This window comes from Stylophora pistillata, chromosome 9 (assembly GCF_964205215.1).
Source record: "Stylophora pistillata chromosome 9, jaStyPist1.2, whole genome shotgun sequence".
Lineage (NCBI taxonomy): Eukaryota > Metazoa > Cnidaria > Anthozoa > Scleractinia > Pocilloporidae > Stylophora > Stylophora pistillata.
The window spans coordinates 8,360,201-8,377,198 of NC_142527.1; the positions used below are offsets into that span (position 1 = coordinate 8,360,201).

Here is a 16,998-nt window from a genome sequence, read left to right on the forward strand (position 1 = left end):
AGATCGGCTTTAAGTCATAGCCATAGCGTTAAAGACGTGTTAACAACCTTAGAACAAAAGGGATGAACCACAAAAGTAGAGAGAAAACAAAAAACTGAGGAGTCAAATTTTATTCAGCCAAACGGCGCAATGCAATATGGTGTAATGATCGCGAACTTTTTTTGTCAAGAGCATAAGATCAATAAAATTCATAGCAAATATCACCAAATGTTCTTAAACAAACAAGATATATATGTTATTGATCAGTTCGTACTGGGAAAAACTCTTCACGAGGTCTTGGATACCGCTCGAGCCGGCTGGCCGAGGGCGGTACTCAAGACAGAGGGCACAGTTTTTTTCCCAATACGGACCGACCTGTGCTGGTCAATAACATTTTTATTTTTTTCTAACACATGAAAAAAATGATTGCCATAAGAACCCGAATTCAATAGGAAACCTTTACACAGATGCACTAAAAGGGGCACTTAATACAGGTAGCAAAGGCTATTGATCGATTAAAAGCGGGTCGGGTGATACACCAGCCGAGAAAAGATGTCAAAAGTTTGGCGCCAATTTTAGCAAGTTTCAACAGCAACATATTTTTACAAAATTTGGGGACCTAAGGGTACCTTCGCTAATATCGAATAGTGCCATTATTCAGGCACCACCAGGCGGAAAAATATGTTTAGGTACCCACGAATCATAGCGCAACAGGTAAATATCGATCAAGCGTTAAAGTAAAGCGCATAAGCAAAGCCACTCAGTCGTGCATACCACTCACAACAACTGCGTGTTTTTTTTAACATTTAGAGAAGAGCAAATTCAAGTACTAAAGTAGTTAAATCAACTTAACTGTTACAAGAATACATAAAACCGTTCAAATCACCTTCCGTGCCCCTGAATAAGGACAAACAGCCGTTCAAAATTCAGTCGACTTTCAAGCGCGTGCACTCGAATTCGATGCAATGTGACATCTACTCATCGATAATAAAGCGCAAGGGCCGATGGGATACCCGACTAATCCTCCTTAGCCGCGACCGAAGTCTTTGCTAAAAAATTCTACCCAGCTGGCAAAATGAGATATATTTGTGAAAAGTTGCAACAAAGCTTCAGATGTTCTGTAAAATGACTCAAGCGAAACGGATACCACCCGCCGTGAACGGACCGGATGGGGAGAATACTGCCCGCTCTCGGAACCAATCAGATTGCAGGATTCGTAGAATACCACTCGCTCACGAACTCAGAAAAAAAAAAGACATTACGTCACCTTTTTTCGCGTAAAACTGGTCAAGAAAAAGCAAAAATACTATTTCAGAGTGATCGTCTCGAGTTTCGTGTGAACGTGAGAGAGTTTTGGATTTTATTCGAGTACGTGAAAAGGCCAACTATTTTTATGTGACTGAGTCTTGCAACGGGGGTAGAGGGGACCCTCGTTGTAACATTATATGTTTCTGAAATTAAAAAAGATGATCAAAGCGGCATCAAACGGGGCTAATAATGGAATAATTAAATTATTAAATCATAATTATTAAAATACTATTGAATTAACAACATTTTCCGATTTAAATCCCGTGCTGAAGGTTTGGAGGTGGACAACGAAATATGTTCGTAGTCTGAACAGCCAATCAGAACGTGCCCTCAACGCTATCCACTATTTTAATATATATTAACACACTTTTTACACTGCGAAACCTACATACATCTAATCTCTAAGGTGAATAGATATCCTAACGTAATCTATGTGCGTATTACAAATCTTATAAGTGTTTGAAATACACTTAGCTTTAGTCACCTCTTAGTTTAAGGGTATATCAATAGGGCCCAACAGAATTAACCAGCTCTAAATGCTTTAAAAAAAATAAAACCGCCGCCCAGTTAGCCCAATGGATAGTGCGCTGGACTGTTGTGCGGGAGGTCGATGGTTCAAGCCACGGCCGGACCAACACTCAAGGTCTTGAAATAATTGACATGAATTTGCTACCTTTGTATAACATCAAGAATTGGTTAGATATTCTAGTCTTCTCGGATAGGGTCGAATAAATAAAGGTCCCGTCTCCTGCAGGGTTGGGTGTAGGAGACTACTGTGTGATTCATGTCCTCTTTTAGGGTGGGATAGGTGGGTTTATACATTGATAGTGAAGCGCTGTTGATCTGTCATTGTAAATAGCGCTCTATAAAAAATCAATTATTAATTATTATTATTATTATTATTATTATTATTATTATTATTATGATTTTTATGAGATTATTACAAACTTTTCCCTTGTAAGTAATACTGACTTTTTCGGTTTTTCATGTAACTTAAAGAGAATTATCTTCAGTATTCTGGTGCCCAACAGTTACTGTTGTTATAATTATCATGGTACAATACAATGGAACTAAATATTTCCTCCAGAATAGTCAGGTATTTGTAATGACAAAACAATCGATTACTGATTACTGTTTCCACAACAATGATAGGTAATCACTACAATGATAGGTAATCACCACAATAATTTTCTTTAAGTTTTGAGTTAATACTTATGTTTATCATTAAGTCATTTCTAGGATTGGAAACGAACAGAGCTCACTAATGCTCCCAGTTCTTGGTTTCCTCCAGATTCTGTTGTGATATTTTGACAAATGCGGTCTTGACGTCATCCGCGTATACTACCTGGGACTGTTCTTTGACAAGCTTTGCGCTGTTTTCTCGGGAATGGATCAGATCTACATACACAAGATCATGGTAGGGAGGGGGCATCTGGATCAAACATGAAACGAAGAAAGTAAATAATTTCTTACAGGAAATTCCTCAAATAGCGACACTGAATAGTAATAGAAAGAACAAAGTGCTGAGTAAAACAAACAAACGATCTAATAAGCAGAAATGATTGACACTATTAAAAAAACACCTTGGTTTGTAAACAAATGGGATATAATGACCCAGTCACTCTTGCCCTAATTAGTTCGCTTGTGTTCAAGGGTTTTTTCATACTTTGTTTAAATTTTGTTGTTTTGTATTGCTTGCTTTTATTTATTTTTTTTTTCTCGTTATTTCTGTTTGTTTTTAAGTATATGCGTTGTTGACCAAGTGTGAGGTCAAGATGACGGCCGGATTATGGCGGCGAGTTCCTGCAAATTTTTTGTTTTTTCGGTTTTTACTGAGCGAGACGAGGTCGAGATCGAGGCCCATAAAAATATATATTACAAAGCAAACGAAAAAAAAAAAAAACACAGAATAAACCAGAACAACACAAAACAAGAAGAAAACAAGAAGAAAACAAAACAAAACAAAAAAATCAAAACAAATATAAAAGCAGAAAGAAAGCAAAAAAGACAAAAACAAAAAAGAGAAAACAAACAACGAGGGTAATTTCCAGCAATCTTAACCGATCTAGCTTGGTCAATAGCGCTATACTTAAAATTGAAACAAAAAACAAAGGATTTATCAGGAATCGAAAAATTCAATATGTAAGAATCAAGAATGATTTTTTTCATTTCGAGAGCCGCGAAAAATTGAACTGTGTTTAGAGTGTAATGTTTTTCTTTGTTTTTTAATATCTGCTTCTGCTTTTTGCTACTCCACCGCTGACATGTCAAGAAATCACAAATCTTGTAATTGCGCTCCACGCAACCTTTTTCTTTGCCGGGATTAAGGCTATCAATCCCGAGCGGACAAGATGGGCCCGTCTCGCGGCCCGGGTAGTCACTCAGAGCACAGGATTTGCCTCATATTGCCCACAGGCGCTGCCACCTACCCGGCCCCGCTAAGATTCAACACATAGACTTCGCTGCGCTCGATCCGTACGTCATGATCCGTCCGGCCTTCCCACCCAGTCAATAAGTACATATCATCATATCACAAGGCAGCCCTGAAGCAAGCTGAGCGCTCGGATTGGTTCTTACGTGGTTCGCATTTTGCCATACGCACCATTTCCATTTTAACAGTCAGAGGTCATGTGATTTGGTCACGAAATTGAGAAATTAAAATTGAATAATTGTGCTCCGAGCGCCACACAGTGAATTACTTATTAACCTCACTTGCTCAAACCGAACTGAGGAATATCGGCCCTCTGTCGCTTTGTAATGGCCTCGCCGCACTGGGTCTAAATCGAACTGCCAATATTTTTCAATACGGTGCTCGTGCTTGATTGATAACAAGTTCATTTTTTTGAGAATATTTAAAAATTAGAAAAGTTGTCGTGTTTTAGCTGCATGCTTGATTATTATTAGTGTATATTTTATGTCGAGGAAGTAGATCTATCAAGATTGTTTCCTTCAATCAAACAGCGCTGAAGTACGTAAGCGTGAAGATAATTCATACTCGGGTAAGTGAAATATATTACCTGTGGTCGTTTCTTTTTCTTGTCTTTCTTGTCAACAACTGCATACAAGTATTCTGTGTTCTCACCAGCCTGGGGTGTCTCGTTCATGGCGGCTTTAGTGTAGTCTTCAAGCCCTACGCAGGACGCGCGGTTCTCAGGTAACCCAGTAGTTCCTTTCTGAGGGCGGCCTGATGGTTTTTTGAGGGCGCTTCCTTCAGAACTGGCTCTGCTTTTTCTTTCTTTATGAACAACAGCATAAACATGATCCTTGTTTTCCTCATTATCATAGTACAAACTGGGTGCTTGCTCTATTCCTTTCTCATCACTCACGAACAGTGTGTTTTTTCGTTCTCGTTCCTGAACATCTGAACACATCTCACTTACTGACCTCGACGTTCGATGAGTCTCATCAGTGTCATTATACTCGCGCTCTTTTTTGCAGTCGCTCACTGTCTCGTAGGTGGCCATCTCAGATTCCGTTCGTGAAAGGGTTAGGTGAACGGTAAGTTCAGTGGAGCTCTGCGTTTGTTGAACAAGCTCAGGGTCGAGCGATGTCTGTGCAGTGCTCAAAGGCTTCTCGTAGGTGCATATGACGCGGTCTTTGCCTAAATACCATCTATGACAAAATGAATTAAGCCTTCCTAAAATGTCGTGCCATAACATGTTTATCAAACACTTTAAAATTGTTTTTTGACACTCATTGATAATTCCTTTGACGACTAAATTCGGGGCTTAACGTTACTACTAACTCAGCTGTTGTAACATGTGTATCAGTTCGTGTTGTTACAGTACATCCTGCTTCTTTTAAGCTCCGACCATACTTTAATCTCAAACCCAGCTTTTTGAGGAGGGTCATAACACGTAAAGATAACTACCGTGGCTATCTGCAGCTTTAGAACGATTTTTCCTTGTCATGCGGACAGGTGACACCCATCAAAAACGAAGTGCCGAAGTACATTTTACTCCCCTCTACAACTGATCAATTTCTTGCGTTCCTTGTTTCTTTTTTTTATTTTTATTTTACATGTAAATGTCTTAACAGCTTCTAAGACAGTGGTTTGTCAAATATAACTGAGACCTGGAAAGGGAACCTTTTCTCCGAAATATGCCATTTATATGCAAAAATGATTAAAATGTAGTTAGATATATATCAGTAATCTTACGTCAACTTACTGAATGTAATATCATTTCCATCGTAATTCCCAAACATCGTGTCATCAATGAATTTTTTTAACCATTGTCGTCGGTGTTAGTGTTGACAGAAAAAAAAAAAAAAAAAAAAAAAAAAAACAGCAAAGGTTAGTGTGTTCCTTTTAAAGCGCTGTCAAAGAATTAACAATACAACAACGCATAAACTTCTTGGATTATTAGAGGTACATGTAATGGGGATGCTATGCACATGCTGTCGTGCACTGGTGGTTGATACTATGAATAGTAGAAAACGACAATTACGTGAAAACACATGAGAAATAATATTTTCCACCATAATAAAAAAAAGCTTGACGAGAAACAATCGAAAACACCATGCAAGATACTTACATTGTTTACTGTGCCTCTGATGTCTTCGAAAGAACATTAGTCCAAAAGTGACAAAGAGAATCAGAATGAATATGGCAAATAGCACCACTACAACTACAACCAAGTTAGGCTTGCTGGTATGTACATCGTCTGCCAAGGGATACTCAGTGACGGTATCAGTCTCAAACTTTATCCCTTCATAGATATATATAAGAAGAGGCTGTTTCAGGTAAGGCATGGGGCTAAATATTTAGAATCAATTTAGTTTTTATATACAATGCTTTAAATATTATATAATCTCGTACATCTTAATTCTCTTTTCTTTTTTAAAGAGAAGGTGGAGTCCAGTATACCTAATTTTACTTTTATAGTTTTTACTTTATATCTATTATTTCTGAATTTTGAAAAATGGACCTAAAACTTGATTTTAAACCCTCTGTAGAAAGATTAAAAGTGGATTTTTGTTTTAGGGTCGACGAGCTTTACTTGAATATAATTTTGAATGAGTTGTCGCTGTAGTCCTGGGAAATTCTTTGAACCGTGTAGTTTGCGTCGCCTGGGATTCATCAGTCAGTCCTAAGGAAGAACATCGAACCAAAGTTATTGATTTGCTTCATGAAAATTCAATGTAGCCCTAGCAACAACAGCAACTTTAATTGTACCCTACATTGAAACATATGATAAAAGGAGGTATTACATGACAAATGGAAAGAATAAAGGCTGTCCGTTCCAATCATCGAGGGCTTAAAAGACAAGGCAGCCTAAGGTTATTAATATATGATTATATTAAAAGGTCAGTTACTACTAACGTGCGCACACTACAAAAAACACAAAACGAAAATAGAAAAAAAAAAAAGGAAGGAGCAAAAGAAAAAGCCAGCAGAAGAAGAAAATCAACAAAAGAAAGCTAAGTATGCTGCTAATTAACATTGGAAAGCCATAAAAATGTAGTTTTGGCAAACTTGCAACCAGTATTCTGTAATAAGAATTGACCTAAACTATTTCTTAAAACGTTTGAAAGATAGAGAAGCTTTATGTCATCACTTATATTATTTCAAACCCTAGCACCCTGGGTGAGAAAAGCTTTATTTATGTCATGACTTCTATCATTTCAAACCATAGCACCCTGGAACCTTTAAAAATTGTGCAAATACTATTACGTCCATGATGATGATGCCGATGATGTTAGTAAATGATAATAAACAGAACAAAAAACAACAAATGGAATTACTTAATATTTAAAAATCAGTTCTCTCTTTTCCCTATCTCTTCATGGTTTTTCGTTCCCTTTCTTTTTACCTCCATGTAAAAATCTAAAATTAAGGACCTGTTAAACGGGAGATTCTCGGAGTAAATCGAGAGAAGAACTGGAATTGTACCTACGTTTACACATATTCACAATATAGTTTAGAAATGTGTGTTGGAAAGGCCAATTGACATTTATCTGTTATAGCGGACGCCATCAACCTCGCCGCATTTTAATCTGGTGATTGTCCATCCAGTTTTAAAAAGAGCGCAAGGCGAAAACAATTATATTTATATGAAAACAATTATATTTATATGAAAACAATTATATAAATAAATGAATAAATACATATATTAACAGAATTCAGAAAAGTGCTTATCAAGATGACCTTATTGGCTCACTACCAAGATCCAAAGTAATTCTTCTATCTAATATTTGCAATATGTTAATGAATCATTTAATAATATTGCTCGGTGTACTAGACTATCGAGAAAAGGAATAAATTTCAATACTACTGACCAAATCCTACTCCCACTTTCGTGTATTGATGGTCTATTACCTGGTTCATCTCTACATTCACATGTGAATCCTGCGTCTTTGGAGGATTTAGAACAGCCGATATCATTATGGCGTCCATAGTTCTTACTCCCACTTTCTTGCATTGATGGTCTATTTCCTGCTCCATATTTACATTCACATATGAATCCTGCGTTTTGGGCGGTTGTAGAACAGTCGATATCATTGTAGAGCCCGTAGTTGTCACGATAATTTTTATACATTTGTGCGCAGTTCTCTTTTTCGCTGTTAGGTTCTCCCTCTGCCCAAGGCCAGTTTCTTTCATCGGACACATTTAATGTGCTATTATCACTTAACCATCTCCACTTTCCAGTTGATGTATCTTTCCTTAAGCCTATAAAGTATTCCGTAGTGTTCTTTCTCTGGATAGTTTGGTTCAGGAAGTTCCATTCCTCAAGACTCTCAATCGAAACAAGATTACATCTAGACCTTTCGCAGATTCCTTTGCTTCTCGACCAACTGTCCTTGTTACTATCATTGCTCTTATAGAAAATGTACGTGGAACCACTGCAGTTCTTCAGGTAACCTAATGGTACAATTCAAAAAAGACATACTTCATGTGAAGAACATTGACCTTGTCAGCCAATAACGCCTTGGATAGCAGGTTTAGGAGCAGAAAGAAACTGCTCTGAGTACAATGTTCTTTAATATGAAATAGTATCCAAAACTACAAGGGCCTTCCAGCGTAGGTGAACTTTTATTAAATTGTATTCGTATATGAACAGTATTTTTCGGTAGCTATAGGCATAGATGGAATAACCTGTTTTTTGTTTTGTTTTTGTTTTTTATTTTTTATTTTTTGCATTTTTCATAGGGGTTAGAGAGGGAGAGGGTAGGTGTGCAAATAGTTTCATACGAAGAATACTTGCTCTGTTTGTTGTTGTTGTTGTTTTTTTTCTTTTTAAGTTCCACTCCGCACCAACCTTTTCCAGTTATTTCTAATTCTTTGTACATTTTGATTTAATTTTACATTTGGATACTAAGCACTAGTCTTTAGAACAAGTATATTAATCATTTTTTGTAGCTCTATTTTAAAACTAGCACATCAGAACTATACAAGCCCCTAATTTCAGGTTTGCTTAAAAACGTGGCTGCGACAATGGTAGATTTAAAACGGTTTCGGGGTGTCTAAGTACTGTGATATTTCAAGTGTGGTGGTCCGTTCAAGCTCAAAATCAAATTAGAATTTCTACTAATTGGAGGATACAGCGCATCCTATCTTATTGACGCAAGCCTACTTTATCGCCAGCTTTCAGACGGATACAAAATCGAAAAAAAAAAGGATAAAAGTTTAGTTTAGTTTAGTTTAATTCATTCGCCACAGGAATGGCAGGAGAAAGGAACAGAAATTTCGTTCCAGTTGACACCTAACCCCTTTTTTACCCACCCATCCCACCCCGGCGAGGACATCCATCACACAGTAATCTCTGCGTGGAAAATTAACGTCTCCCACCCCAACCCTGCAGGAGACGGGACCTCCATTTATCGTCCCTATCCGAGAAGACTAGAAAGTCTAACCATTGATAGATATTATTACAAAGGCAGCACTTTCTTCTCAGTTAATTTAAGACCCTGAGTGTTGGTCCGGCCAGATTTGAACTCACGACCTCCTGCACAATAGTCCGGCGCTCTACCAATTGAGCTAGTCGGGAGGTGGTTAGCACAATTGGTAGAGCGTCGCGAACTCGACATTTAGCTGTTAATCTAACCATCTTCCTTATCAGCATTACTTTTTACAAGTATGGTTGCAATTGGTACGAGAAGAACACCACAAACCACGCTTTTCCCACTTTACAAATTAAGTGCCTCCCACAATATGCTAAAGCAATAAAAACGAAATCGCTTGCAAATAACTGTATGATAACAGTTTCATGCACTTCAGTTAGCACCTGTAAACAAATAATTTCGTTCAAGCCTTGCTACGACGAGACCGTCAGTATGAAAAGCATGCATGCGTAACAAGCACGTTTGAATATGTGATAATTTGGATATATCAACAAAGTTGAAATGGTAAATTGGCCACCGTAACGATTACAAAAGCTGACGTTTCGAACGTTAGCCCTTCGTCGGAGCGAATACAGGAATTGTGGGTTGTGTGTGCTTTTAAAGGCAGAAAATGGAGCTACGTTATTGGTGGGAACATGGCAACGAGAGAAACAAGAATAAATTTGTGGAATGAAAAGCGTTCGTTGATCCCTGTGGGATTTAGACTGCCGGTTTAAAAGATGAGCTTTTGTTCAAGATTTTTACGGCTTTCCGTGTTACCTAAGTGTAAGGAAAGACCGCAGATTGCTATATGTTTCTTAGAATGATTGGGTAAATTAAAATGCCTAGCGACTGGTTTCCATGTGTCCTTGTCATTCCTTTCCACGTCTCGAAGGTGTTCTCGGAATCGGTCACCTAGTCTTCTGCATGTTTCGCCGAAGTATATCTTTTTGCAATAAGTGCAAGTTATGCCATAGATTACATTGGAGGAGGTGAACGTGAAGTGATCGGTGATATTAATGGATCGTTTAGGTCCCGATATTTTATCAGTGTTGTGAATGAAAGCACACGTTTTGCATCGTGCACGAGCGCATTTAAAAGTGCGTTGTTGGTCATTAGTCTGAAAAGAACTTCTGACCAAAAAATTGCCTATGTTTTTGTCGCGTTTGAATGAAATGAGCGGAGGCTGCGAAAAGATAGCGCTTGTCTCTGGATCGTTTTGAAGTAATTTAAAGTTTTTAAGAATGATGGATTAAACTGAGTGGTTGTGAGGGTGAAACGTGAGAGTGAATGGAATGCGGTCGGAATCTTCCTTATGCGACGTTTGTAGTGCTGAATGTCGATCAATAAGTTGGGCGCGGTGGTAACCCGCTTGGACGACAGAAACAGGGTAACCACGTTTATCGAAAGACTGGCACATTAACTCTGATTTGTGGTGGAAATCATATTCATCACTACAAAAACGACGAAGTCTTAGAAACTGAGAAAAAGGAATGGAATTCTCAACGTGAGATGGATGCGAAGACGAATATAACAAGTAATTATGCGAGTCTGTAGGTTTGTAATACACACTAGTGCATAAACCGTTACCTTCAATTGAAACTTTGATGTCTAAAAATGATAAAGAATTGTCAGAAATTTCCCAGGTATATTTCAGAGCCGGGTGAAAAGAATTGACTGCGGTTATGAATTGAGTGAGCTCCTCTTTGGTAGAGGAGGAAGCGCCGATACAGTCGTCGATGTAGCGGCCGTAGAGTTCAGGTTTCGATCCATTGTATTGGCTGAAAAAGTGATGTTCGACAAAACCTACAAAAAGATTAGCCCATGGCTACACCATTGGTTTGTTTGAAGAAGTTGTTTCCGAATGAAAAACAATTGAGTGTGAGCACTAGTTCGGCTAAGCGTACTTATTATTTAGGCAGGAATCAAGTATCAAGTTTATTTTCCACTCATTAAACGTGAGACGACCTTCAGCGGCAAAATAAATGAAATGATCAACAAGTGAAACTTTGCACAGCACAACCACGTTTTATCGTAATGTCATTTTAATTTTTGCACTTTTGTTCTGGTGACTGCGTTCATGAAAGTCCTCTGTGACGAACAATATATTTCTTTAGGCCCTATATTATATTCATCAAGTGGAGGTGCCTCTAAATTCAGTTCTTAAGCCTGCAATTCTTCTTCTTTGTTAATGAAATTCACGCTAATATGACCTTAATAGTTCGATCATGTAATATTGGTGCCGCTATGGCAAGTCCTGCGCTGAGTTGTATTTCACATAATAAAAAGGTGCGAATGTCTTTTTGTAATGGTAAACGGTCTGGTAAAATTGTATTTCTATCTAGATGTATATGCACGACTATTTTCATTACGGATCCATCAAAACGAATATCGATCGTTGCCTGAAAGTTGATATGAGGCCATAATTTAAGCGCTCGCAGCCTTTTGATAGTACTATAACTAAAATTTATAATACTATGTTACAAGTATCGATTTGCAGTGGTGATCCTCACGCTGCTTATACCTTTTTATACAAATGCTTAAAAGCAAGAGTAGTCTATTTCTTTTGCTTAACTGAAAGCCAAAATTAACAGTAATGGTTTAAAATCAAGTGCCACACTTGAAAATGAACAAACTTTGGAAAAAATTGAGGAAAGAAAAGGAATTTAAGATAGATAAACACCTAAGAACGAAACAAAAAAATAGACAAAAGATAAAAAAATGCTCAATTATATGCTTTACTTTATACTATAATTTCGTTTACTCTTATTCACTTTTATTTTAAGCCCCTGACCGTCAGCGTGTTGTGGATTTTACTGGCGCCTATAAGACCCTTTTGTCCATTATTATCGTTGCTCTCATATTATTGAATAAATTAATTATAAATTCAAGATGAATGATGTAGTTGATCGCACGTGGCCTGTGTTCCTATTTTTTTCCTTTCCATTCAGATACAATGTTGATCATAACGTATAAAAGACTTTCACGGCTGAAGAGTACCCCAATTGATGAACCACCCCAAATAATACATGGAATAGGATTTTTTCTCAAAGCCATTTTTTTCATCTTCAGCAATAAGGCAGATACGACTGAATTAAATAGTGAAATACGTAGCTATTAATTATAACTAACTAGTTAGCTTACCAACATAGGCAATTACGTATATGGTCCCACTTAGCACAAGGATAGCAGAAAATACCACAGAACTGGATTTTTCCATTCCAACAAACAGATGTTACCTACGATCCGCACAAGCATTAAAAGCAAAAAATTTGGTAAACCGCGGTATGATATGGATATTAGACGCTTCAGTTCTACCCTGACAGGTGATTTCGCTCAAATCGCGCTAAGACGAGGCTGTCACCACTAAACACACACGTACGTGCATCGATCACCCATAAATGTCACGAATGTAAACTGATATTAATCAAGAGGTTTACTTATAAGAAATTAATAAGAATACAGTCCATGTTAGCCTCTAGTGACATTATTCTTGCCCGGCATAATTCAATCAAACCTTGTTCAGCTCAAGTTCTTATTGCAATCTCATAGTCTTTTTGGTCCCCCGATGACCCGTTTACAAACACAGCAAGGGAAATTGGCAAAAGCATTGTAAATAGGAAAACCAAAGTTTGTAAGTTCCACGCAGTGTTCCCCTCTAGAAGAAAGGGTAAATTTTTCTTGTTGTGTTTAACTGTGCCTCTCATTTATATCATTTAATTTCAGTTTTTTTTTTTTTCTTATCTACTCGGAAATCTATGCAAATGCCTATAATAAAAACATCTTGAAAAGGTAAAAATAATCTTACGAAGACATTTTCTTCCAAAAATTGTCCCATTTTACTTTTGAAAGCGACCCACTTATTTCGCGTTTCTCTTGCAGTGTATTTTCGAAGGCTGGTTTACCGCGTTAATATAAAATAAATCACATGCCCATGTATAAATTTTATTCCGTTGAAAGTCGTTTGAGTTCGTTTTTCTGTGGCCCGACTGTTGAAGCAGAAACAAAACCAGAAACAAAACCCAAACCAAATCAAAACAAAACGCAAAGAGAATACAAAAACAGACAGACATCAAACATCTGATGTAGTTCTCTGCAAAGCGTTGTGTTTATTTGTTATACTCAATTTTTTTTTCCGACGTGACGAAATATGATTTACCTTATAATATATTTTTTTGCCTATCTGATCATTCTTTGTTGAACCAATGACTGAGTGATGTCAGTATAATTGCGAAAATCACTCTCCAGCTAGCTGGCTTGATGACTTGAAAGCTGTGTTTGAGAAATAAATCAATTCCATCCTCATTTCGCTCATTGGAAATCGTGGTTGACCCAAGGAATCCTTTGATTTGCATCAGTTTCTTTCATTTTGGTAAATATCACTATATTTTGCGCGAAGTCTTCGTTTTTCCTCTTAGCTTACAAGAATTGTGTTTTACATTCCAAAAATGGTGCGTTTGTTCTTTTCATTCCTTTACTCCACAACTTCCTGTAGAACTTTATCGACATGATGATTTTCTTGTGTTTAGCGTTAATTGTGTATGCGATTTCTTTGACTTCTTTCAGCATTTTCTGTTCGAGTATGAATCTTTTGTGTTAAATCAAAAGTTCTCGTTTAAGCGCGGATTTACGCATATGTTTTCCATGTTGACACGGAAGCAGCGCTGATGCTACTTTGATGGAAGTTGTTGCCACCGCCGAAGTTATTTTATTATTTATTATCATTATCATATTATTATTATTATTATTATTATTATTATATTATTATATTATTATTACTTTTTTTTTATGTCAGTTACCAAATCCTTTAATAGCATAGCTTTGCCAAGGCGCGCGCCCTGATTGGCTAAAATGCTCGATCCATTTGCCCTTGTTTGCACGCTGAAGTCAGTTTGTTTTGCTTTTTTTTTTTCTTTTTTCACGGCTACTTTGTTCGTCACTTCTTACAACATAATTCCTGTTTTTTGTGTTTTTTTTTTTTTTTGCTGGTGAAATATGGAAGAATCTTCTAATTTTTCTAGAGATAAGGAAGATAATTCTTGCGGGATGCCAAATTTCGAGCTCGATTTTTTTGACGGGCCTCCCGGCTAAGAGTTCCAGATTTGCGAACTTAGGCGAGCAGGAGCTTAATCAGCTGGTTGAATAAAGACACTCAGAGAAGACCAAGAAAACAAAAAAATGGTCTGTATCAACCTTTTGAGGTGAGTATTAAATAGAAACAATTTTAGAGAGTGCGTTTCAGTGATTTAATTTACCAAGATACCTCTATTCAGAATGTGCAGTTAGTCTTCAATTCTCTAGGAAGGCGACTAAACTGAGACGAGGTTTTACCGACAGCACTTTCGCTTGTCGCCAGTTCAATATTTAGGTTAACTGAGCAGTTTGAAATTGTTTCTTAGTCCGAGATCGAAAAAACGTAAACTATCTCACTGTGACGATTCAAGAATATTGTTGCAGTGTCGCTTTGTCAGTTTTTGAATAAACATTTTCGCGCGCTGATTGTGCTTTTCCATTCAGAGCGAATTTTAATAAATATTTATCCAGGAAATGAAAGATGTCTGGGGGTCTCAGTGTTACAAAAGAAATGGTTAACGTGAAGCGTGCAACCATCGAGTTATGGATGCACTTGGTCGGTTGCTAAGCACGAAGAAGCGTAAGAGTCGCACAAGACGATAGCCGAGTGCGACTCTAGCTTTTCGGGAGACATCTGATAGTGAGAATGGATAAATCGTGTTTTACGATATATTTTGCCATCCTTCTACCATGCGGAGCCATAAATGGCAACAGTCATACTGGTACTGATAGGCACAATTCTTCAGTAAAATAGAAGCGCTAGCTTTAGATATGGTTTTCCAGATACGTCTGATAGCTGGTTACAAAGAATGGATTTCTTAAATAGTCCGAATTCACCCTATTTGATCAATTGGATAACTCTTCAAACAGACTTCAATGTTTCTTTTGTCTTCTATATAACTGGTATGTATGAAAGAAAGAAAGAAACAGGACATTAACTAATAACTGGTTCTCAGAAATTATTCTTAGATCATTGAGAACCTAGAAACTAATCAGTATAGAAGATGATACCCAGAGGGCAATTTTGTTTCACAAATAGAGTATGCAAATAGAGTATGCAAAAACTTGCTAGGCATGCAACTCGGTTACTAAGAAAATTACATTGGGGAAGATTAAATCAGCAAAGGGGACCAGATAATGTCTAAGGGAAAATATATAAGCATATTTTCTACGAAATAGACTATTGTTTGTATTATCCATCAAATATTGCGTAACGCGCGTAATTCTGAGCTGTTTTTCAGTCTAAATTCTTCTAATTCTTGAAAATAAATTTAGCAAAAATAATTGAATACATAAATTTATAACTTTTCTACAATTTTTTTCTTTTTTCCTCTTTATCGCTTGGCTTCCCATGAAGCGATAGCTATGATCTGCTCCAAGTATTCTTTCTACGTGGAAAAGGGTGACTGGAGGAATGCCGTGAAAAAATATGGCGACCAAGCAAGCATTTCAATTGTCTCTATGGAAATCGAAAATGAATAGCACTTCGTCATGAACATGACAATGAAATACAATCAAACAAAGGGGCATTGGTTCATTGGCTTGGAGTGTGTGGTGCTGGCTCAGGCAAGAGCATAACCTTCTTCAACAGGACCTCACCTGGAACATGGCGCTGCAGTGAATATGAACCAAACAATCATACGACAGAAAAATGCGTAGAGATGCTACTCTTTATCATCCAATAAAAAACAGACAAATTTGACCGTATTAATTGTTTTATTTTATATCTCAGCAGGTATTTACAGGAATGTAGATTACTTTATCTAAGTTCAAAGTGTACAAAATGGGGTTTTCAGGAAAAAAAATTAAGATTTGATCCCAGAACATTTCAGCATCGCTTTCGAAGAAAAAGGAAAAATCCTCCACTGGGTTTTAATATCTTCCTAACATGTTTAATAACAAAATGTCCCTTCTTTGATCATCAAAATGACCTGAAAATCTGAAAGAAAAAGACAAAAACTGACAGTAGTAGTACATTTTCCACGAGAGCCTCGTCCACCCACAAATTTATAAACATGAATATATCTCCTCCTCTTCTTCTGTTTCAAATTCTTGTTCCTCACTACAAGGAACAAAATAAATATTTCCCTTTTCTTTGGCATACAAAGCTTTGCTTTCATGTCCAAATTGAGCACTCTCACTAGGATGAGTCATTGCTCTGCAATTGCGCATGCTCGCTAGTGTACTCTAGTTTGAGCACTCTGGCATGGCTTAGACGATACCACAAAGGTTGGATCGTTTGGGGTGACCATATTGGTTCTCCTCCATCCTAGCATTAGCACTGCACTGATGAGGCCCAGAAGGCCGAAACAGTACTGTCTGCAGTTAGATATAGCTCTTTGGCATACAAAGCTTTGCTTTCATGTCCAAATTGAGCACTCTCACTAGGATGAGTCATTGCTCTGCAATTGCGCATGCTCGCTAGTGTACTCTAGTTTGAGCACTCTGGCATGACTTAGACGATACCACAAAGGTTGGATCGTTTGGGGTGACCATATTGGTTCTCCTCCATCCTAGCATTAGCACTGCACTGATGAGGCCCAGAAGGCCGAAACAGTACTGTCTGCAGTTATAACTGCAGACAGCGCACACTGTTTCGACCTATGTGGGTCTCATCAGTGCAGTGCAGACACTGGGCCAAGCTCTGGAATAAACCATTGCCTGGGCGCTACACTTGTGGGACCAAGTGCAGGCATGTTGCCATGCGAGAGTGCTCAAATCACAACTAAGGTGATGAGCTTTGCCCGAAGGCTAAGTGCATGGCAACCCCAGTGTAGAGTGCTCAATCGCAAGGTAGCCAAAAGGCAAAGCCAAGCG

The 16,998-nt window shown here is 37.7% G+C and overlaps 1 protein-coding gene across 1 annotated transcript in view; it reads right to left on the reverse strand.

The window, feature by feature from the left end:
- Positions 1-12,385, reverse strand: part of LOC148723070 (uncharacterized) — a 12,926-nt gene extending 541 nt beyond the window's left edge. The window contains exons 1-6 of the mRNA XM_088734024.1: positions 12,253-12,385; positions 7,607-8,149; positions 6,288-6,377; positions 5,823-5,996; positions 4,305-4,888; positions 1-2,719 (exon numbers count right to left, since the gene is read on the reverse strand). The exon at positions 1-2,719 is cut by the window's left edge and continues 541 nt beyond it. Coding sequence (XP_088590150.1) covers positions 2,549-2,719; positions 4,305-4,888; positions 5,823-5,996; positions 6,288-6,377; positions 7,607-8,149; positions 12,253-12,328 — 1,638 coding nt within the window. The 5' untranslated portion in view covers positions 12,329-12,385 and the 3' untranslated portion in view covers positions 1-2,548. The remainder of the gene's footprint in view (positions 2,720-4,304; positions 4,889-5,822; positions 5,997-6,287; positions 6,378-7,606; positions 8,150-12,252) is intronic.
- Positions 12,386-16,998: the final 4,613 nt, after the last annotated feature.